The 11,344-nt window shown below is 39.3% G+C and overlaps 1 protein-coding gene across 4 annotated transcripts in view; it reads right to left on the minus strand.

Annotated features, from left to right (window-relative positions):
- LOC111873624 (calphotin) overlaps window positions 1-4,439 on the minus strand; it is an 11,690-nt gene extending 7,251 nt beyond the window's left edge. For all 4 annotated transcript variants that reach the window (XM_023868505.2, XM_023868504.2, XM_023868502.2 and 1 more), the window contains exon 1: window positions 4,270-4,439. In XM_023868505.2, the coding sequence (XP_023724273.1) occupies window positions 4,270-4,435 (166 nt within the window). In that variant the 5' untranslated portion in view covers window positions 4,436-4,439. The remainder of the gene's footprint in view (window positions 1-4,269) is intronic.
- Window positions 4,440-11,344: the final 6,905 nt, after the last annotated feature.

Genomic DNA, 11,344 nt, shown 5'->3' on the forward strand with positions numbered 1-11,344 from the left:
ATAATTCATAAATGTACTACTTGAAAATAGGGGAAGTTAACAGTATGAAAACAACATATAAAACAACAAACGAAACTGCCCACTGAATTTCCAGTTGGTGTTAATAATAATAATAATAATAATAATAATAGACAGTTGTGTAGTGTGTGTCTCCATATTTGTGTTACATGTAACAAAACATTACACAGAAGATTCTCTCAAAGAGACGTAGTAACTATCACTTTGAAAATGTAAAGTGACTCTTAAATTTACATATGTAAAGATAAGTGGCAAATTGCCAAGCTCATTGCATTAAATTGTAAAGATAATTTTCCTCAAAATTTCCCACCCATAATAAATTTCCTTTCATACTGTTACAAAATTAATCTCACAGTTTTGAGGTTATAAAAGAGGTGATAGATATTCAGAGACTGTTTATCTACAATTTTATTTTAATAGGTTTATTTCCTTATTGTGGCTTATTGGATTCCGTTTTTTTTTTTTTGGTTCGATCTGAACCAGTGGGGATAGAAAACGCAACTGGTTTAGTTTCCATTGGGGACATGCAGTAGCGTAGTTGGTTGTGGCACTATGCTACAAGACGGAAGGTCGCGGGTTCAAGTTCCAATGAGGTCATTGGATTTTTTTCAACTGACCTAATCCTTCCAGCCGCAGTATGGCCCTGGGGTCCACTCAGCCTCTGACAGAAATGAGTATCAGGAATGTTCTTGGAATATTCTTGGGGGTTAAGGGCAGCCGGCGCATAGGGCTGACAACCTTGCCGCCATCTGTGAGCCGATTGTCTAGAAAATGTGGGAGCCTCAACATCTCACAACTCGATGGGCCTCCATGGCCTGTTACAGGAATACCTTTACTTTTTCTTTTTAGTTACCATTGAAGAACTTCTGTATCTATTGCCGCCTTGGATGAGGAACCCATAGTAAGATCAGGATCATCAGGATAGCCATCACTGCGATTCCAACCAAGCATATTCAGTTTGCAAGTTATGTGTATTTTTACACAGTTAATTAACAGTGTACCTTTAGTGAACACTTTAAAACATATGTTTATCAACGTGTAAGTTCACCTCAGTTTGAGCTGAAGTGGCTAGACTGGTTTCTGAGGCCAGGTATAGTTAATATGATTTTCTGCATTACCTTCATGTGACTGATGAATACATAAAAGGTAAACATAAAGGTAAAGGTATCTCTGTAACAGGCCATGGAGGTCCATAAGATTGTCACATGTCGAACCTCCCACATTTTCTAGATAATCGGTTCACAGATGGCGGTGAGGTTTTCAGACTTACACGTCGGTCACCCTTTACCCCCAGGAAGATTTCTGGTACTCATTTCTGTTAGAAGTCGCATCGGCCCCATGGGCATAATGTGGCTGGAAGGTTTAGGTCAAGTGAAAAATCCAGTGACCTCACTGGGAATCGAATCTGTGACCTTTCGGCTTGTAGCATAGTGTCACAACCAACTATGCTACCACGTCCCCCCAACTGTTGAATAGACTAAATTTTATCTAAGTTACAATTAATTTTGAATTGTTTCATTTTGGTCCGTTACACTATCAGTGCGACAGTGTTTCCATAATTACAGCAAGTGCCTCTGATGATGGTTGTGTCAAACCGAAACATGTAAGGCAGAAATAATAAATAAAAAAAAAGTGACCTACAAATTGTTACACTCGACGGACTTTCAGTTAACTTTACAATTAATTTGCTTGAGTTTCATTTATTTAATTACACCCAATCAATTAACTCACCCACTCACTCGTTTGCATGGACTGAATCCTTCTGGAGAAGCTGGAAATTTGCTCAGCTGGCTTAGAAATACATTCCCTTTATGGAACTTTAAGGTCCATTACTATGTAAGGTTAAATGGGGTGGGAAATGACAATGAATGGCGAGCAGAAGGTGAATATAGGGACTAACTCTATTGATTGGGCCCCCAAATGAGTATGAATTTTACCTGAGGACAGAGACAGAGGCCAGTCTCCGAAACGTTAATTTAAATGAAAAAAATAAAACAAAACAGAACGATGGATGATATTCAAAACGTCAGTAGCTGTTCTACTTATTTATTTCATTATCTTTTTTTGTGTTTTGTAGTCCATAAATATGAAATTTGAGAATCAAAGCAGTAAATTTAAATTATGAGGCTATAAGACATATGCAGTTATCTCTGGGCTTAATTAATGAAGCCCCTCACCGTGAAGACGTATGAGGAGTGGAGGTATAGCTCCACTGTTCTTAATTTGGGCACTAGATACAGGCGAGTGGTAAGCTTCACGCCCCTGCCACTTTACTGCCAGGGAAACATCCCCAGATCCTTTTTGTATAGGAGCCTGGGTGGGTCTCAGAGCCTGTCTGGACATGGAGAAGGAAAGAATCTTTTGTTCCTATCAGGAATCGAACCATGACTCCTCGGTTGTCCATTCCGTAGCCTGATCATTATACCTACTGAGCTATCCTGGCTCCACTCACTAACTTATGGAGCTGAGCCCTTCTGAGAAACTGCCAGTTGTGCAGCTATTCAAGAATTTTCCCAGCATTTTTGGAACCCGAAGGTTCATTACCGTGTTCACAAGAGCCCTCCACCGGTCGCTATCATGAGCCAGATCAATCCTCTCCATACAACCTCAACTTATGTAAGATCCATTTTAGTATTATCCACTCACCTACGTCTTGGTCCTCCTAGTAGTGTCTTTCCTTCTGGCTTTCCCACTAATATCCTATGCGCATTCCTCTTCTTCCCCATTTGTGCTACATGCCCTGCCCACCTCATTCTCATTGACTTGATCATTCTAATTATACTTGAAGAAGAGTACAAGTTATGAAGCTCCTCATTATGCAGATTTCTCCAACCTCCTGTCACTTCATCCCTCTTCGGTCCAAATATTCTCCTCAACACCCTGTTCTCAAATACCCTCAGTCTATGTTCCTCCCTTAATGTCAGAGACCAAGTTTCACACCCATACAGAACCACAGGCGAAATTATAGTTCTGTATATTCTGATTTTTACGTTTTTAGACAGCAGGCGAGAAGACAAAAGGTTCTGGATTGGATGGTAGTAAGCGTTACCCAAATTCAGTCTCCTCTAAATTTGATTTGTTGTAGTATTTCCCAAATATCTGAACTGTGCCACATTTTTAAAAGATCTTTTAGCTATTTTTATATCATGAATTTTTCCCTGCATTCTAGTCACGAGACAGCAACATGTACTTAGTTGTCTCTGCGTTTACTTCTAGACCAACCTCCTTACTAGCTTTTATTGTTTTCAGTTTTTTCATTCTTCTGTCTATTTTTATGTAATTAAAAATAAAATTACTGTGCATTTTGCTTGTATATGCACTATTTATTGCATGATTACATACATATTAGATGTTATATATAAAAGCATGTACTTTATAGGCGATTTAAGGAACTTCTAAAGTGTAATTCTGAATGTACGCGGTTTTGGGTTTAAGCAACGTCTTTAGAAAGCAGCCCCCACCCCCGATAGATGCTACTCCACTGTATTCGACGATACAGGCTGTTTCGATGTCGAAATTCGAATTTGCGACTTTCAAAATACGAAGCAGGATATTCGTCTTCACAGCGAGATTAGAAGAAATTTTCGTTTCACAAAATATTAAATTACTTTGTCTTCAACATACGTTTATCTGCTTTCGGTCTTGTCGCTTTAAATTGCTTTTTTATGCAGTGCTCCCATTGTATCTGACAGTTATAAGAGAAAGCCCACCCAGCAAATTTACCCAAGTGGTAACGGCTTCTGATTTGCGTCTGGTAAATGCTGGGTTCGAATCTTGGCCGGAACATCTACTATTCTGAGGATGATCGTGGATTTCTTCAGCTCCTACATGCAAATGCAGGCATTTTACATGGAAATTATGGAAGACATCTTTTCCAACTTATTATTAACTATCGTTAGATACTAAATAGTCTGAGTTACGATAGCGAAGATGTTACAAAGAAAGAGATAAAATCTATATTTATTTATCTATGGCTCTATATTCCTTTGTTGGACCTTGGCCGCTTTTTCAATTTCTTAATCCTATACACAGTCCGTATGACTCCTTGGACGGGGGATCAGACCGTCGCTAGGCTGCTACCTACACACACAGCAACATAGACACAGAATAGACATACATAGACATCCATGCCGGGAATGGAACCCACGATCCCAGCTTTCGAGCGAACGAAAACAGTTCATGCCTTAGACCGGGAGGCCACTATGATCGTCAAAAACAGATGAAATAAGAGGCAAAATTTTGAAATCTTACCTTGTGGAAGAAATTGTTGCCAGTCGAAAGGAGCCGCTGCAGTAGATTTAAGTTTTGGAAGTGTTGCTACATTTCTGAAAGCAATCACACTTAGCGCGAAAACGCCTAACGCAATTACAGAAAGCACCTTCATGTTTCTAGAAATTAATGGCGTCTTCTGAAACATATTTCTGGCGTTGGTCTGTTTTATATGTGGTAATAAGACAATGCTGATATTACTTTTGTCACGTGAGACGGCAGATCGGGTCCTTCGTGGTGGTTGGAGGGGGGCAATAGGGTACTGAACACATGTGTAATCTTGTGACCTGTCTCGACGGATGGAAGCAGATTAATACAGACTGGCCACCTGTACAAATTACAGATTGTGTCATACATGTTCCAAGGGGATTTGTCTCTCTCTGTAACCAGTGTAGCTAATATTTCTTAGAACTGGAATTCTGAGGCACGACATCCTTTTCCATGAGCAAACGCTTACTTAAATCAAGGTGTATATTAAACAAGTTAGGAATTGTAGGCATGTCATAAGGGTTCTGCCGCTTTAGCTCCATTTTGTTTAATTATCTCGCAAACAGACTTACGGGGAGAAAAGTTCATTGAGCATGAAGCATGTGTGATCTTAGAGAGATAGGATTGGTTGGTATGGATTGGATTGACCTGGCTCAGGATAGAGACCAGTAGATGGCTCTTGTGAACACGATAATGAACCTTCGGGTTCCATAAAACGCTCAGAAGTTCTTAAGTAACGGCACAATTGGCGGCTTCTCAAGAAGGGCTCAGCTCCATGAGTGAGTGTAAGCATGTGTCACATTTCTCTGCGTTCATTCTGTTCTGAACATAGGTTTCTTCAGATAAATATTTAGCAAGTTGGATATCGATGAGAGTAAAAAGGTATTTAGACCTTCACAAGACGGATTCATTATTTATTATCGATTTTAACTGAAATCGAAATGCATAGGTGAATTTTAATAAAGTTCTCAATATCAGATTTAATGAAAACTCGTTTTGTTGTTACATAAGGCTAGACGGATAGATAGATGTGTCATGGCGAAGCTAATACGTGCCATTATGTAACTATTCATTGAGAACTCGCCCAAAGAAAGTAAAATATGAGATAAATGTTATGTCGTAACGAGGCAACGCTTGCAGTAGCACGAATGCCATACAAGTCCGAATATAAAGGAAACTTCTGTTTTTCAAATGAGAAAATATGGGAAAAGTTTTTATATAAAATTGAATACCTCATTTAGCTCTGAATGTTGTAAGAAAAAGAAGTCAAAACTGTATTATTAAAGAATAACAAATTCAAAATTTAATACCTTGAATATAATACTAGGTATTTTCATACAAGTCATTAAAGCTATTCCTGTAATAGGCCGTGGAGGCCCATATGGTTATGAGACTTTGAGGTTCCCATATTTTCTAGACAATCGGCTCACAGATGGCGGTGAAATTGTCAGCCTTACGCGTCGGGCGCCCTTTGCTCCCCAGGAAGATTTCTGGTACTCACTTTTGTTAGAGACTGAGTCGACCCAAGGGCCATAAAGCGATTGGAAGAATTAGGTCAAATGAGAAATTTAATAACCTTATGGGGAATCGAACCCGCGACCTCCCGCCTTGTAACTTAGTGCCTCAATCAACTACACTACCGCGTGCCCCCTCATAAAAGTCGTTTGAATTAGTAATTACAATTCATGATAATCTTATTCTTCATCTTTATTCTTAAGGACCCGAGAAAAGGTGACCCCTCTTTTCAAGGAAGTAGTATTTCAAAATAAAACCTCGCCTTACACCGGTCTAATACGCTAATTGTATATTCATTAAATATATAAAAGTACAGTTTTAGTTGTCCCTGTGATTAATTAATTAAGCATCATGCTTTGAAGACTTATAGAACAGTGGAGTTATAGCTCCACCATTCTTGACCTCGGCATTAGATAGAGGTCAGTAGTCAGTTTCAGTAGGATTTTGAAAATGTCTGCGCATCGCGTAATAATTGTTGGGCGTTCATTTCCTTTTGTTAAATATCAAGAAAACCCATGGTTATTGAAGAATTATATCGAATATAAAGCCTGTCTCATTTTTATGTACGAAGTTTGATCGAAACATTTGTTTCTCCTATGGATATTTATCGATAAAAGCATGTTGATCTTAGGTACAGTGGCCGGTATCTTTGCTCCGTTTCAGCTGAGACTGGAACGTGTCTTTGCATATTAGGAACAACTTGAGACATCATGAAAATCCGTTCAGCGATCCTCGAGCCGCTTAGGTGGATGGACAGAGCGGTTTCTGTTAAGCCTTCCTCAAGGATGCGGCACAAACTTAATGTCAAAGACCAAGTTTCACACCCATACAGGACCAGAGGCAGAATTATAGTTTTGTATATTATAATTTTTATGTTTTTAGACAGTAGACAAGAAGACAAAAAGTTCTGGACTGAATGGTAGCAAGCATTTCAAGTTCAATCTCCTCTTAATTTTCCCTTAGAAAACTTGTAACGTAAAACAAAGTTAACTGAGAATTAACCATCACTCGATAGGCCTCGAATTCGTATGTTAAGAATGTCACTTGAGTTCCGTTTCTTTATACCAATGTGTACAGTGTCCGGTAGTGCATTTAGGGAGTTAGTTTTAATTTGGTTAACACTGAAGAGTATGCCGGTAATAGCGTAAACACAGAAGCTTCTCGTGTTCAATACAGACGTTATTTTAGTGCGACCGGGAACTTGACGTTTCGCTTCTAATTTATTCTTCACATGGTATAACGTTCACCGCGAAACAGTAATTTCGAAGCGACGAAGTACTAGAGAAAGTGTTACAAATATGAATGTTTATATCTTATGTATTCATGAATTTCTTTTATTGCTAATGGGGGTGGGACTAAGTCCATTGTATTGCTAGTGGGGTGGGACTAAGTCCCTTGTATTGCTAGTGGAGTTGGACTAAGTCCCTTGTACTACGGCCACTTCTGGCCTATTGTACCAGCCCCAGATAATAGGTGAGGGTGATTGTGGAGCAATTTGTGGAATGAAGATTGGCAGGGGAAACCGAAGTACTCGGAGAAAACCTGCCACAGCGCAACTTTGTCCACCACAAATCCCACTTGACCAGACCCGGGATCGAACCCGGGCTGCCGTGGTGGGAAGCCAGCGACTAACCGCTTGAGCTATGGAGCGGCACATATATTCATGTATGTAGTCGTTCGTTTAAATTAATTGCTGAAGTGTACATTATTTCTTGCGTTCACACAGCACAGGATTCGATTCGAATATTCGCGCGGGTACCCGTAGTATTTCAGTTGCAGCAACTGCGCCTTAGATCTGGTTAAAGCAACTACGCACCAAAAGTGGACAAAGCAATATGCATTCAGTAAAGGCAAATTTGTCCCTGTGCTAAACTAATTAAGCACTACGCCATGAAGGCGTATGGGGGAGTGGATGTATAGATCCACATTTTCTTGACCTCGGCAGTAGCTGGTGAGTGGTCAGCTTCACGCCCCTGCCGCTTTACCCTTGGGGAAGGAGCCCCCGGTATCCGTTGGATAGGTGGTTGGGTGGACCCCACAACCGGTCTGGACGACGTGGAGAAGAGAAAAATTTTGACCCTACCGGGACTCAAACTCCGTCCCCTCAATCGTCCAGCCCATAGCCAATCGCTATACCGACTGAGCTATCCCTGCCCCTAATGTTATAGTTAGTTCTTGGACTGTTGTAGTGAACACTAATGACCAATTGTGCTAGAATCCCTACATTCATTTCTGAGGTCAGTTTATGTATGATGACGTCATTAATCTCCTCGTGAACAAACAGCTTATAATGCACGTTTGATTATGGAGTGAGAACCTTCTGTCTTGACCATTTGATCCCTTAGACACATGCAGCCTCATCATCATCATCTCTGCCATTCGATTTTTGCTGCTTTTATCTCAAGCTGCTCAGTAACTCCAAGAAACCAGAGTTCATGTCTCGAACAGTATTCAAGATGTAAATTGCAATATTTATTTGCTCTACGTATGTTTTCCGCGTTTTCTCTTCTCAGTGCAAGACGTACCATTTTTGTTATGGCAGGACTAGCCAGTATTCATTTGCTTTTCATGTATGTTTTCCACATTTTCTGTTCTCAATGCAAGACGTGCCATTTTTGTTACGGCAGGACTAGCCAATATTCATTTGCTTTTTCTGTATGTTTTCCACGTTTTCTATTCTCAATGCAAGACGTGCCATTTTTGTTATGGTAGGACTAGCCAATATTCATTTGCTTTTTATGTATGTTTTCCACGTTTTCTAGTCTCAATGCAAGACGTGCCATTTTTGTTATGGTAGGCCTAGACATTCGTGAATAAAACACAAAAAGTTAGCAGTACTAACAGAAAAGTCTATTATCTTACTTAGTCCTGAGGCATTTCATCATAGTTCCTGTCCATGAAATCTTCTTCGCTGATATCCAGTTTATTCTCGGCTGGGACTGAAATTATCATCCTCCCACGTCCTCTATGTACCAAGTGGCTGATTTTCACGGAGCTGCCTAATCAGGTTTCTGTATGAATTTCCCAATTTACAGTTGCCCACAAAAGAAACTAGATGGGACTTGAGTACAAGATACTTTGTCAATATATGGTCATGAAGATATTTGGAGATTTTTCACCCCTACAGCAGTGATGAATAATTTTAAGGGGAATATAAGACTCTTAAAAATCTTCTAGGTTGTAACGCCATGTAGTCCAACAGAAATTCACTGATGTTTCAGACGAATATGCTGCCTCAGTCTTCAGGGTGGAAGAGCAAACCAAGCAAGTGGCCAGCAAGAAGCAGGCTTATTGCCGGTGTTACATTCCAGAAAATAGTTCTCTTTAGAGTTCTTTTTGTGCTTAACTATCTAAGCACTACGCCATGAAGGCGTATGGGGGAGTGGATGTATAGATCCACATTTTATTCATCTCAGCACTAGTTCGAGGTTGAGTGGTCAGCTTCATGCCCCATTCGCTTTACCCCCGGTACCCATTGGACAGGAGGCTGAGTGATCTCCAGGTTCAGTCTGGATGACTTGGAGAAGAAAAAATTCTTGGCCCTACCAGAACTTGAACTCCGACCCCTCAGTTGACCAGCCTGTAGCCAGTCAGTATACCGACTACTGATGACATGCATGAAACAGTAAATAATGCATCTGGAAACTTTATGCACTCTGGTACTGATTGCAACTTTCCAGTCTTGTCTGTCTGACTATTCATGTATTGTGTAACTGTAATTCCACAAAGAGAAGGAAACTACATAACAGAAAACAAACAAGGTTGTAATTTCTTAATTTATTTTATTGGTTTTTCAGACACAGGAAGTAAAGAACCCACTCTCGGCGTGTTATTTCACTCTTGATCTAGTTCTTGAAAAGAATGTAAATAATTTCATAACAAGAGCTTGCTGCATGATACCAACCACTGGATGTGCTGAGTGTCTGTGCTTAGGCCTTTCATTTAATATACTATATGTGATTTAGATTGCAATGGAAAACCCTGACAAGTTGAATGCATATGAACAAGTTATGTTTCAAAATTATGTGATATGTAGTTTAATTTTCAAGTGATATGTCCACAAACTTTGATATACAAACTGTACAAAATGAAATACAATATATTATTTTACAAATAATAAAGGAAGAACTCTGTATTGAATATAGAGGAACCATTCAGAGGTTATATATTAAGTCACCATTCTCAGCATATTAAACCTGTGTGTGTATGAAACTCGTGATAATAAAACTTGTGCACAACACACAAACAGAACATCACTTCAACAAGTACTATAAATAATGGAAACACAAATATAAAAATATTGTAAATTTCATCATTCAAATCCATGCTACAAGACCATAATGTAATGAGATAACTGGTTTCCTTGAGAGTAAATGAAAGCTATGTAAACGATACATTTCACAAATGATATGCATTTGTGTGTAAGTTATGTGCCAGGGGATGCTAAAATACATTATCATCACATCTGTAGAATCACATAAATACATACAGGAATAATAAATACAATTTGTTTTCTGCTTATTTCTAATCTTCACTGTCAAGCTAAATTCAGAGTCTTCATATTTTAGTTATTTTCTATAGTTCCCTGAGAAAGACATAGGTAGTTCACTAAATCTGACCACTATATTGCCTGTTTTGGCAAATATTATGACTGGCCGAGGTTAATTCCAATTGCAAAAGACAGTGCTCTGAAAATCATTCTCCTCCCTCCTATTCAGAAATTCACAGCTTAACTCCTGTCAAGTATGTGTCACCTGAGTTTCAGTAACAAATCTTGCCTATTGTAAAGGCAGCAACACATGTCCAAAACTGCCAGACATTTCACTTTTTTGTCAGTCCTTCTAAAATGCCACTCCTCCATATGTTCACATGCATTGTACATAGTTCAATAAAATGCTTTTATTGCTTCTTTCTTAGAAATAGTATCTACCTATTGGATTAATAAAATCATGGTTACATAATGGTGCTAAACTTGGGGATTCAGAAGTTGGTTGTAATGAATTAAAAGTAAAATTCTGAAGTAATCTATGCAGTTTACATTCATTTTTGCGAAGAGGATAAATACACAATACTTTAGGACCTCTAGAAATAACCTTTGGTTTAACTGGCTAATATGTTATATTACAGTAATTTAATTCTCTTCTAAGGACTAAAGTATTTTGTAGAAAACTAACTACCTCAGGGACAATATAAATCAGTTTAATCACTGCTAAAGTAAACTGAACATCACCCTGTACCATTTCAGTTAAATCCACAGCACTACAGCACTTTATGACCCATTTAATATTTTTTTTCCCTTGGCACTACAGCCCCAGTGGGCCTAGGCCTACCTCCATGAACTTCTCCGTTCACTTCGGTTTTTCTAGATCTTACACATTCAGTAGGACTCCTTGGACGGGTGATCAGCTCGTCGCAAAGCCTCTACCTATACACAAACACAGAAAAGCGCACACGTACAAACTACACATCCATGCCCCGAGTGGGATTCGAGCCCACGGTCCCGGTTTCCAAGCCAGCGAAGACAGTACATGCCTTAGACCGCTCGGCTACCGTG

Source organism: Cryptotermes secundus, unplaced genomic scaffold, assembly GCF_002891405.2.
Source record: "Cryptotermes secundus unplaced genomic scaffold, Csec_1.0 scaffold644, whole genome shotgun sequence".
Classification (NCBI taxonomy): domain Eukaryota; kingdom Metazoa; phylum Arthropoda; class Insecta; order Blattodea; family Kalotermitidae; genus Cryptotermes; species Cryptotermes secundus.